This window comes from Gopherus evgoodei, chromosome 2 (assembly GCF_007399415.2).
Source record: "Gopherus evgoodei ecotype Sinaloan lineage chromosome 2, rGopEvg1_v1.p, whole genome shotgun sequence".
Lineage (NCBI taxonomy): Eukaryota > Metazoa > Chordata > Testudines > Testudinidae > Gopherus > Gopherus evgoodei.
Window position 1 is genome coordinate 127621313 of NC_044323.1, and position 13327 is coordinate 127634639.

The following is a 13327-nucleotide window of genomic DNA, read 5'->3' on the forward strand; positions in this document are numbered from 1 at the left end:
AAATATGAGTTTCAAGAATAGTTTTCTTAACCTTTTTTCATAGATTCTTGAGAAAAGTTTACTACGAGACTTTAAAAAATGAACAAAAACCTCCACACTTGAGTACCTTTCCCAGACCTAAAGAGCAGCCCTGTATAGCTCAAAAGCTTGTCTGTCTCACCAACAGAAGTTGGTCCAATAAAAGGCATTACCTCACCCACTTTGTTTTTTCTTTTCTATTCTTTAACACAATGTCAGAAGATCGGATTTTCTTCATGAAATTGTACAAAACTGAAATAGAGACCATTAGTCTGATAATGTCATTGAGATTATGGATCAGTTAGTCATAGCTGTGGGGTATCACTGAATTGGTAAAAGTGGCTCTGAGCCATTTAGTACTTCGTGTATCAAACCCAACACTTTAAATTCCACCCATAATTACCCAGTAGGGCAACCAACACAGATTTTGAAACACCGGTGTCATGTGCTCCAGCTAGGAAGCACTGCTTACCTAGGGCTGCCTTCTGTGGCAGCTTGTTTCCAGGTACACATAAGGTATAGTGCCCAGGTAGAGTGCAATGCAGCAGTCCAGTCTTGAAGTGACAAAAGCATGGATTACAAAAGCATGGTAGGCATCAGGAAGAGATGGCTGCAGTTTCCCAGCCAGGCACATGACTAATAGTGTTCCTGGACATTGCTACTGCCTGTTCACCCAACAAGAGCTGGAAATGTTACAGACATTAACTGGCTCTCAAACTTGGGAAACTGCCTTTCCATCTAGGACTTTTGCACATACAGAACATATATATTTGTACATTGAGTATTTCCTATTCAGGGGGTTGTGTCTTGTTTATAACTTGTTACTGAGTAAATTCAAAGAGTAATTTTTCTGGTAACTGTACTAGTTGGTACATAAGCCCAATATGTTTTATACTTTACAACAGCCTATTTAGCATCATTTACTATAGAGGAAAATTACTTCTCCTGTAATTATGTTTCCCTGAAAACCTCATGCATTTTGCATGAAAACCTACTGATCTTCTCTCAAAAATGATCCTATCAAGACAAACTCAGCCAGGATTTACAGATTACATAAACAATTCATATTTCAAAAATCAATCTCTATACACTGGCGCATAATCCATCGCCGGCAACAGACATACCACGTTACCAATGCTATTGAGTTAAATGGGAAGAATAAGAAAAAAAAAAAATCTTCCCCTCAGAGTTTATTTAAAAAATAAAATAGGAAGGAACTTCTGTAAAAAGAATACCTCATGCCAATATTTCAACCTCCCCCATGAAACTGAAGCAGTTTTAAAAGAGTATTTACATACTGAAGACAAAAGTCTAGATTACATCTCATAAAAGTAACGCCAAAATGACAGACACTGAAAACTCAAGCTTTCACACTACTAAGGTCAGCAATGTCTCTATTTTCAGCATTTTCACTGGAAGGCTGGACATTTTCCATTTTATTCTCTGGTTCTATAACACTGCTTTCCATAAACTCATGAATAGGTTCTTCGTCCACTTCTGCCTCCATTTTTGCGGCTAATTCATTGTGTTCCATATCCATCTCTTCCTCCATGTGCTTTGTGCTGTCCTGATCTCCTTCCTCTGTTTTACTTTCAAAATTCTCCTCTTTCCTCTTTGCTTTAAACACTTCAACTCCCATCATCCTCAGGTAATGAAGTCTCTCATTCTTGGGCACAAAGGCACGAAGAGAGGTCTTTCCATGCCAGCCACAAAGAACAATAGGGCACTGAAGGGTATCAGGTTTGCTATTAAAAAATTAGTGTTTGGTAAAGATTGAGTAAATTAATATTTAAAATATTTCTGTAGAAATGAATTCTCATTAAATAGCTATACACATGATTTCAATAGAGCAAGGCAACAGTATTATGTATCTCTAACAGCAATTTTACTTTTAATGCAATACTTAATCCAGCACTGTTTAAACACTGATAAGGACAAGTCAACATTATAGATTGTGAGAGGAACATACAGGCATGTAGAGCAATAGCTATATAAATTCATATCATAGATTCATGGAGTTTGATCAAATAGGAGAATAGACTAAGGCCAAAAGGCACTATTTGTCACAGGCCACTACATTTCACCTAATTACCCTGTACTGAGCCTAAAGCATGCGTTCCAGAAAGGCATCCACTTGTGATCCGAAAACATGGAGTTGGAGAATCTCTCACTAGCCACTGGAACAAACTGCCAAGGAAAATCACCCTCACTGTTTAAAAAAGGGAGCTTTTTCTCTAATTTTAATTTGTCTGGCTTCAGCTTCCAAAAACTGGTTCTTGTTACATCTTTCTCCCCTAGATTTAAAAGCCTCGAGAATCCAGTATTCTCTCCCCACAAACACACCTATGCCCTGCAGTCAAGTGACCTCTCAATCTTCTTTTTGATAACCTAAACAGATTGAACTCCGTAAAGTATTTTCTTCAGCACCTGAATAATTTTTGTGGCTATTTCCTAAATGCTTTCCAGTTTTTCAACATACTTTTCCATTTTCTTACACAGTAGCGAGGAAGGGAAGAGTTTTTAAATCCCAGGATTCTTTCCATACATGTAAAAGACAGAGAATCCATTGATCAAAATTGAACCAGATGTATAGAAGTTTGAAAACAAATATACTCATCCAACTTGCCATTAGCAAACAGAAAGTTTTCCTACTAAGACATCCATTTCTGCATCATTTAAGCATTCCTTTAAAATAAAGCTGTCTGATCCTTACAATTTCAAAAGGTAATCTTCTCAATGTGAGCTGCTACCTTTGTGAGTTGAATGACAACTCCAATGCCTCTGCTACTGCTCTGCGTTTTACAAAGTAAAGACAGACAAGACAATACTCATTTTCACTTTTTCTATTCCAAACCCTACAGGCAGCAGTGACACTGGTAAAGAACCACGTTAATTTCACTGTAGACCTGTGCTCTGCAAAGCTATTAGCAGCAACAGAGGTAAGCACTGGAGTTGTTAATGGGGAAGGAGGAGCTAAAAAACCCCCAAGACCATAAGGAGGAATAGCGAGTATGGGCTGGTCTACACTACGGGGGAAAATCGATCTTAGATACGCAACTTCAGCTACGTGAATAACGTAGCTGAAGTCGAAGTATCTAAGATTGAATTACTCACTGTTCTCACGACGCGGGATCGATGTCCGCGGCTCTCCTGTCGATTCTGCAACTCCATTCGGGTTGGTGGAGTTATGGAATCAATATAAGTGCGTTCGGGAATAGATATACCGCGTCTAGATGAGACGCGATATATCGATCCCCAAACAATCGATTGCTACCCACCGATATGGCGGGTAGTGAAGACATACCCTATGTGTTGGATATGTCTCCCCTGCCAGGTATTGCTCTTGACCTTAGTGGTGGGCTTCCATTCACATTTTTCTTTATTTACTTGAGGCTAGTTGGCTTAGTCTTTGAGTTAACAAGTATTTCAAGCCTTGTATTTACATTCAGAACTCTGACAAGAGTGAAGGTGAAGCGCAAAGCCTGGGCTTGGCTACACTTGCAGCTGTAAAGTGCTTTGGGTTAAACCAGCCTTCAGAGAGCGCACTATGGAAAGCGCTCCAGTCTGTCCACACTGACAGCTGCAAGGGCACTGGCGTGGCCACATTTGCGGCATTTACAGCGCACTGGGAGCGGTGCATTATGGGCAGCTATTCCAGTGTTCAAGTGGCTGCAACACGCTTGGAGTGTATTGTTTGTATGTGGGGGGAGAGAGAAAGAGGGTTTTTGGAGTGCTGAGAGTATGTCAGCATGCTATCTTGTAAGTTCAGATCTCCCTGACCCCCCTGCCTCTCTCTCTCACTCACTCGTTTGTTTTGCCCCGTTGCAGATAAGCAGCTGCTGTCTGAACTGGAGCTCTGAAAAAGGCACTTTCACATTCCTCAGCCAATTTCATCACAAAGAGAAGAGAGGCCACTTGACTTAAAGGGATTATGGGACATTTCCGGAGGTCAATCAGAGCACTGTAACTTAACTCCCGTTTACACCGGCCCTGGGGCGTCTCAGCCAATATGCCTCTCATGGAGGTGGAGTACCAGGAGTGCTCTAGCCAGGGAGTCAGAGCGCTCTACATGCCTTGCCAGTGTGAACGGGGAGTAAGGTAGAGTGCTCTGGGAGGCTTTATTGCAGTATAAAGTCCCAGTGTAGATAAGCCCTAATCTGGCATGACTTTTTAAAAATGCAAGTTTACAAAAATAGCCTCCACAGCTGCACCCATTTAGAATCCTAACTTCCTAATCACATTTACAAATCACATTGGCATGTAAATTAGAAGCACCAAGCTGCACCTGCAATGCGGAAGGACAATTTCAGGACCAAAGAAAAATAGGGGCCTTGACATCCACGGCTGAAAGATTTAACAAACAAACAAACCAACCAACAAACAAACCAACAAACACCACAACCACAACCACACCAACATTTCCCACATTTATGAATAATTTTCGTGCTCCAACACTGCCTATGATGGAGTGAAGTACCGCTTGGCTGTTGCTAGGCATAACCACTAAACTAACGGAAGCCTATTTTTCTAATCAGCAAATACAGTGAAAATTAATTCACAGCAAATATTTTCATTTCAAAAGATGTTCAACTGCTTTAAACTGACACTGAAATTCAAGATAAAGTCCCATTGTAATGAGTTCCGTGATTTTATTTCTATATTCACATGTATTTCTCTTACACATTTTCTGAGTGGGGATAAGTGAAAAAATATATATTAATAAAGCATCTACTTACCTGGGATCTGGTTCATACTTCAGGACAATGCTCCCCATTGCTAGAAAAGAAAGATTAGGTAAATTTACTTGGAAACATTAAAAATATTTGTGATTCCAAAATGTTCTAACAGCAAAATGTGTATTGTTGTACAGCAATCTGTACAGCAATCAGAACAGCCTTATCGCAAACAAACAAACAAACACACACCACCCTCACAGAAACGAATACATGCCTGAATTCTAAAACAATAAAAATTTCTCTCTACAAATCTGGTTATGGGGTCCATATGAAGTATTCAAAAACAAATCAGAAGTCATAGAATGTTGGCCAAAGGACTAGGTTAGAGTTTTGGAAGAATACTTTTGTTTCTACATTTTATCTTAAAGGGAAAGCATCAAGCATGCAGATACCATTGTGATGAGTATAGATGTAAGATGATATAGAATCCTGGCATAAAAGAACTAAAATCAAACTTCTGTCTCAATTTTTACAAGTAATACTTAAGACTACTATAGCTGAAACAGTTTAACAATTTTTTTTTACTCTTTTGCTTTACTGTGTACATTTGACAGAACTATGCTTAGAGTCATTTTTACTGTTTCTCCTGTATAGTCAGTGCCCTGTTTGTAAAAGGGTTTTTCACATAACAGGGAGAGGAAAAAAAAGTTCAGAGTGGGCATCTTTTCCTACTTCTTTAGATAAAATATTATTATATTTAATCTAGAGATGGCCAATGCCATCCTTAAAACATACAATGAATAAAGACACCTGCAGGGGTTAGGAACAGCTACAACTAAAGTACATGCAGGAACAAAAATAGGCAGAGTTAAGAAATGTGGTTAGTCAGAAGTGCTTGCTGAATTTATGCTGTGTGGGAATCCCAGACCCGGGTGACTCTTCTGGTTCCATGAAGGTCACATTCTATGCAAGAGTCCAGGCTCTCTGGGTCCTGCAGGGTTTACAAACCTTAGTCTAGTAAGCTTCCAGGGTTGGAGTCAGATGGAGCCACAGCCTCTGAAAAGGCTCTTGTCTCCAGCAGCATTAGAATGTCTATACCAGGGGTAGGCAACCTATGGCACACGTGCCAATGGCAGCAGGCAAGCTGATTTTCAGTGGCACTCACACTGCCCGGGTCTTGGTCACTAGTCTGGGAGGGCTCTGCATTTTAATTTAATTTTAAATTAAGCTTCTTAAACATTTTAAAAACCTTATTTATTTACATACAATAGTTTAATTATATATTATATTTATAGAAAGAGAACTTCTAAAAAGGTTAAAAAGTATGACTGGCATGCAAAACCTTAAATTAGAGTGAATAAATGAAGACTCGGCACACCGCGTCTGAAAGGTTCCGACCCCTGGTCTATATTAACTATTGCACTATAGATGGCTAGAAGTCATGGCTAAGACTAATATATTAAAGTAGTTGGATGCTGGATTTTCCATTAATTTGAATGGATAACTCATTGCAAAAACTGTCTGCAAGTTTTAAAGATGCAAAATAGTGCTCTATTTCGCCATAATAAAAATAGAAAGCTTACCTAAGTCTTTGACCCGTTTGTGTGTTTCACTGCTAAATTTACTTAAGAATGGATTCTCTTGAGTTAACAGCACTTTAACATCTTCTATGCACACATTTATAATCCTTGCATTAATGAATGGGTACAGCGTATATATTCCCTGGTGGTAAAACATACAATTAGTTTCAAAATGCAATCTCTGCCTGTGACGCTATATAAAAGATGGGAAGCTATTTATCATATTATAATTATGTAACTGCAATAAATCTTATACTAGTCATCTAAAGTATCCTTAGAAAAGTTATGATTTGCTAATTGATAATCCTGTTTATTTGCATGTATCATCTTTGCATCTGAAGTTATGAATATCTGCTATATATTTGTATCTCAAACTTGTGCTTTTATGTTCCTAGGTGACATACCAAGACAAATTTGCTTCAGCACTAGCTATATCTGCGCTGATGGCCCATCCATGAGTTAATACGCCATTGAAGAGACTCAACTCGCCCTGCTGTTCTTCTTGAGGATGCCTCAGACAGCCTAGAGCCACTGATGCCCTATGATTCAGCAGAGCATGTAAGGAGATGTGGAAAGGGCATGTGACCCTGGACTCCATTTCTGCTCGTATATTTCCATGTACCTGTGCTGTGAACTATAAATTGCAGCTATGACATCACTGCATCATCTTCATTCCTGCTTCATTCCTCTGAACTGTAACTTTCTATGGAAGTTTTGAACAAAGGACTGAATGACCCTGAAGCTTTTGGGCGTGATCCAGAAAGCAACTTTTGCAAGCCAGTAGAATTATCATCTCTGCTATGAACCTGATCTACAACTCTAATCACTTGTAATGTATGATTCCTTTGACTATTTAACAACTCTTTTTTGAAAAAATAATAAAACCTTTAGACTAAAGGAATTGGCTTCAGTGTGATATCTGTGTATGGTCTAAGTCTACATAATGACCTGCGGGGTGACCAATCCTTTGGGATAGGAAGAACTTCATATGTGATGAACCAGGTTTTCAGTAACCTCTCATCATAAAGACCAGACGTCTGGGTGGTGATACGGGCTGGCTGCTTAAGGGGACTGTGTTGTTAGCTTCTTGTTAACCAGTGTAGTGCTACAGAAGCTCATTCTGTTACTGGTAAGGTGAAACTAATGTTAGAATAACCACCAGTTTTGGGCGTGTCTGTCCTATTTTTATCAGTCTGTCCCAAGTTTGGCATTCTCAGCTGTATCCCACACCAACCACAATCACACTGCTTTCTGAAGATCAAATTAAAGAAAAGCTCTGAATGAACAGTAACATCAGAACACAATCCATTTGTTTAATGCAGTTTAAAACGCTAAGTTTGGAGGCTGCATTTCATAATATGTAACATTCATACTGAGGATACAGCAGTCACTATGGGAAATATTAATAGAGATCTCATGATATGAAAGCATAGTGCTTTGCAATTACCTCTTGTGCAAGCCTGAAGGCACAGCCAAACTGTTCACCATCACTGTTGCGAGACCAGACTTTTATCCCAGTGTTAATAACCTGTCAATCAAAGTAAAAAAGTACCAATAAAGTTTTTAAGGAAAACCTAGTTTAGGAGTTATGTAACTCATCTTGAAACTGCTTAACTAGCAATCACAGGGAAGAGTAACTGCAATACAGAGGTCTTCATTTCTGTTGGAGATTGAATTAAACTCAAAAGTCAGAATCAAAATTTAGACCAGCTTACATTGTTAGTGCTGTTTAAGTTAGTGTTTTGAGAGAAAAGGATGAATAAAAGTTCCCAACTCTGAAGATACAGTTATACATCTTGGGGCATCCTCTCGTTAATCACTTCCTTGCTGAAAATTGATCACTTATCCCTATGGGGAGAAGAGGTGGTTGTGCGATTAAGGCACTAAAATGCTTCTAAGAAATAGGTTCAGTTTCCAGCTCTGTTTAGGACTTCCTGTGTGACCTTGGAAAAGTCACTTAAGGACAACATTAAAAACATACATACTGTGGCAAGGCACCTCCTTCGTTTCACCAGACTTAGCATTTCCCTCTCTGGTGATGGCGGGCCTGGGGTAAATCAGTCCCACTCTGGGCAGTGTTTGCCTCCCCCCTTCTGTGCTCCTTTGGCGGTGTTTCCAGGGTAGGCCCCACAGTTGACCTAATGGGTGATCCTTCATCAAAGAAAAAGGAAACAGTCTCTTAAACCGCAAAACAAAAGGGAATACCTTTCCTTGCCTCCTCACTGGAGCACGCTGTCATCCTGTTGCTTGCCCTGAGATGTCAGTCCTTCCCCTAGCAAGCACTCAGGTTTGGCTGTTCCCTTATGGGAAGTAGCACAGCCTCTCAGCCCGGAAAAGCTTGTTTTCCAGCTGCCACTAGCCTGACAGTAGCTTGTCTCTCTCCCCATTCTTCTCTGCCTACAGGAGAGTTTTTTAAAGACCTCAGGCAGCCCTTAATTGGATTCAGGTGTCCCTAATTGACCTGAGGTAACCTCTCTCAGCTTGTAGGAAAAGGCCTTTAACATTCTAGGGCTAACATATCAGCCTTCCAAGACCTTCTTGCAACCATCTGGCCTGACTTTGTCACTAATACACACAAGTGTTTTTAATCTTGGCCTTAAGTGACTTTTCCACATATGTATGTGTGTGTGCGCACGTTTATTTTTATTATAAAATAAAAAATGCACACACGTACACATTTAATGTTAAGATCCTAAATCCATTTTAAGCACCCATGCCTAGCAGCATAATCCACCAAAAAAACCAAAAAAGACAAAAAAAAAAACACACCCATAAAAAACACCTTGACATTAATCTTTCAGTTCCCATCTGTACAATGAGAATATTTCCCTGTCTCACAGGTGTGTTCCAAGGATAAACCTTTAATGTTTGTGAGATGCGCAGATACTTCTCTGATGAAAGCCATATAAATTCCTTTATTTGGGAGGCTATGAAATCTCTGAACCCTTTCACATATAATCCAGAGAGCTGTAATACATTTATTTCCACTACAGGCCTGTCTGGAAAACAAGATTTCCACTTCACAAAAATAATTTGAGGTTTTAACATTTCTGCTCTGATGTGAACAAAACTTTTAATATTTTTAATGAAAAAAACCCACACCCCAGAATAGCCAAAAGGCAATGGTCTGGGCACTCGCTTGGCACGTGGGAGACTCAGATTCAAGTCCCTTATGTGAATCAGACCTTAATGATTATTCTGAGAGTACATTTGCAGAAAAAAGGGAAGTTATTTACTGGTTCAATAATGTGTCATCTGTGTGTGTTCCATGTCTGGTGAGCAAGTACTCCATGCACTGGAGATCGTAACACTTTAGCCTGCAGCGTCCCCACTCCCTGCACAGCCTCAGGACCTTCACCACTTTGAATATATAAAGCAGGGTGGAAAAACAAACTGACCCTCTGTTCCTTCACCCCTACCCAGTTTGAAGTATTAGACTCAGCAGAAGCTGGGAAAGGAGAATGTGTTGTGGAACACAAAGACAACACACTCAAAGCACTCCAGTTACTGAACAAATAACGTCCTTCTCCTTTGCATGTTCTTCTGTGTGTGTTCCATGTCTGGTGACTCCCAAGCAGTATAATTTTAAAAGGTAGAGGGTACTCAGTCTAATTAAATAGAAATTTTAATACAGTCCTGCCAAATTGAGAATGTGCACAATACTTCCACAACAGAGTAATGTTTTTTGAAGAAACATACATCACTCCTGGTAGCAGCCCCACAAATATCAACTATAGAAACACATCTAAATGAGGTTGCAGAGGCTGCCTGTGCCCTGGTTGAATGTGCCCTAATGTTCCCAGGGAGCTGTAAAATGGCCATCTTGTAACTCTATATAACCTAATACACACCTAGAAATTATCTGGGTTGAAACTCCCTGACCCTTAGTTGTTGTAGCCATGTTGGTCCCAGTATTAAAAATAGAAGGTCGGCGAGGTAATATCTATTACCTCACCCACCTTCTCTCTCTGACCCTTATCAGCAATGGAAAACAAATAGCCTAAGGGATGTCCTAAATGATTCTGTAATATCCAACTGAAAGTGTGGCTTTGGGAAAGAACAGTAATAAATGTAGATTGATTTAAATGACAATCAAACTGCACCTTACGAAAATTTAGGTTGCAGTCTGGGAATTAACTTGTATTTGTGGGAAATTGTGCATGGCAGCCCTGCCATAAGTGCTTGCAACTTGCTCACCCAACGTGCCAATGTAATGGCCATAAGGAAAGTTGTCTTCATGGACAAATGCAGCAAGGTACTGGAGCTCAGTGGTTCAAAAGGATGACCCATAAGCCCTGTAAGAACAATCTTAAGATCCCATGAAAGAGAAAGCTGTCATATAGGTGAAAAATTGTACCAACTTCTTTAAAAAATATTTTCACTGAAAGATGAGCAGAAAAACAGGATAATTCTGAAATGAAGGATAAGCTAAAATAGCAGCCAAATGGACATGCAGAGAACTAACTGAAAATTTCAGGTTTTTCAAAGATAAAAAAGTAATCAAGATTATCAACGGTCATCATTTCCATTGGAGAAAGATTGCTTTGTGTCAACCAAATAGAAAAACATTTCCATTTTGCTGTGTAAATACTCACAGAAGTTTTCCTACTTTCAATCAATACCTTCTGAATATCAACAGAACAAGTTTTCTCCAAATCTGTCAGCCAAATTCTTTCCATGCAGAGAGCTGAAAGATGCCACGACTGGGTGAAAAGTAGTCCTATTGTTCTGGCTGACCAAGTCAGCACACAGTGGAAGAGGAAGCAACTGTTTCCTGAGTTCTGCAAACCAGTGCTGTCTGTGCCATACTGGAGCTACCAGAATAACCAGGCCTCCATTTTGTTTGATTTTCCCCTACACAAGGGATTAAGGGAACAGAGGAGTAAGCATAAAGCAGACCCTGAGTCCATGGAATCAGAAACATATGTTCTAAAGAACTCAGGTTCTGTCCCCACTTTGAGCAGAAAGACGTGTATTTCTTGTGGTTGGTGAGAATAAATCTATTTGGGGTATGCCCCATTGACCAAACACAAACTTAATGACAGAGTCCTTTACAGTCCTTTTGAGGTTCATCAAAAAATTCCTGCTTAGACAGTCTACCAATAAACTGTGACGAGATGCCAGATGAACAGCAGATATTGTTAAGTTGTGCCAAGTAATACATAAGTTCCATAAAAGGACTGCTTCCCTGGCTATGCCCTACTTATTCACATGAAATACTGCTGCCGTATTGTCAATCATATTTCAATATGTTGACCTACAACATGAGAGAGAAAGGATCTGCATGCAAGCCGTATTGCCTGGAGATCCAGAACATTAATAGGATGTCAGGTAATGCAATGAGACCATTGATGCTGAAATGAGACATCTCTAAAATAACACTGATCCATCTGTGACAATCAACCTTGCAGGAAGTGATGGAGAGAAAGGAATGCCTTTGCAAACTTGCTGCTGATCCTTCCACCAACTGAGGGAATCTGCAGCTTCATATCTATACTCTGAACTCCGAGGAGATAAATTGTTTTTAGCCACTCCTGAAGATGCAGCCTTGCAAATGGACTTACCAGCGTGCATGAGGCCATATGACCCAACAGGCAAAAAGGCTTGTTCTGTCTGAGCATTGTTCTGTAGCTGATTGATCAGTTCCAACACATTGTTGAACCTGGTCTGACTGCAACCGCGCAGTCTATCAGGGCCCCAATAAATTCTATTCTTTGAGACAGCCACGCGAGACAGGCCCTTGTTTATTCTCATGTACTGAATGCTGTCTGATACTTGTCACGGAGAAGAAACCTGAACTAACCAGCCACTGTTATACAGGTAAACCAAGATATTCCTTCAACTTAAATGCACTACAATTACAGCCAGCCACTTCATAAAAGTCCCTGGGGCCATCAGCAAGCCAAAAGGCAGCCCCCTGCATTGGTAATGCATACTGCCGACTACAAAACACACGTATTTCTAATGTGTTAGGTGAATTGAGAGCTGCAAACCAATCAAGAGGATCCAGAATGGGCAGAAAGGAAGGGAGGGCTACCATCTGTAAGTTGAACTGACGCACAAAGGAATTTAATTTCTCAAGCCTAATGTCAAACGCGAGCCTCTCAATTTCTTGGGAATCGGAAAATATTGGGCATAGAAGCCTTTTGCCCAATGCTCACCAGGGAATGTCCTTGACAGGCCCTAGAGTCAGAAGCAACTGAACCCCTTGCTAAAGTAGACTCTTCAGGGAGAGGGACAGGAGGTTGTGGCTACTGGACTAACTTTTTGAATTATTTCCAGCATCCAAAACGGAAAATATTCAAACTCAACTGAAGGAACCAATACCACTTTTTTCACCTTTTTACAAGTTGCAGGCAGTGATGCTGGTGTTTGCCATTGTAACTGTGACAATCTTGTTTATGGGAAAAGCAAGCCCCTCAGATTAGGACACACATAAAATGTCTAATAATTTATGTCCCTTATCTTGGATAGGCTGAAATGGCATTCCAAGTATCATTGCCATTTACCAAAGTTTAATTTATAATTCTAGTAAAGTCAAAGGTGATTAATCAGCTTCATCTGCTAATGAAGGGGATGTGTATGTGAGAATATCATCAATAGCCTTATGTTAAGTAACATCATTAGTGAGAAGCCACTGCAGCTAAAAAGCAGAGACCCCAAACTGCTGACATAATTACTGATACTGAAACACAGATAGAGCCTGAGTTGAAGGCGACCTGTCTCTGGAAGCAGATGTTGAAGAGTGTCTGGTGGTGTGTTGATAGGACTACAGGGGCCAATAAGATCAAGAACTTTGACCACATAGATGAAAAAAATGTGGCTGGGGTTAGATATTAGGCAGAGGAAACTGGCTTAACTTACTTTAGTTTGCCTTTAACCCTAGTCTGTATCCTTACCTTCTATGGATCATAGCTCGGCAACCTTGATGAAGGTGAGGCATCCTCACTATCAGAAGAAGATGACAGCACAGCTTCATCTTGCTGTTGAGGGGCAGATCCCACAGGACTCCCAAGCAATAACCCCAATGGTCCTGATGTGGACAGCAATGGA

At 40.2% G+C, this 13327-nt stretch overlaps 1 protein-coding gene across 3 annotated transcripts in view; it reads right to left on the bottom strand.

Moving 5' to 3' along the window:
• Positions 1 to 1185: 1185 nt before the first annotated feature.
• The window catches only part of NSUN2 (NOP2/Sun RNA methyltransferase 2), a 49701-nt gene continuing 37559 nt past the window's right edge, over positions 1186 to 13327 (bottom strand). For 2 of the 3 annotated variants that reach the window (XM_030551670.1, XM_030551669.1), the window contains exons 16-19: positions 7722 to 7802; positions 6278 to 6416; positions 4755 to 4794; positions 1186 to 1763 (exon numbers count right to left, since the gene is read on the bottom strand). In XM_030551670.1, the coding sequence (XP_030407530.1) occupies positions 1379 to 1763; positions 4755 to 4794; positions 6278 to 6416; positions 7722 to 7802 (645 nt within the window). In that variant the 3' untranslated portion in view covers positions 1186 to 1378. Of the gene's footprint in view, positions 1764 to 4754; positions 4795 to 6277; positions 6417 to 7716; positions 7803 to 8259; positions 8426 to 13327 lie in introns of those variants that run through there. The other variant, XM_030551671.1, reaches the window with a different exon arrangement.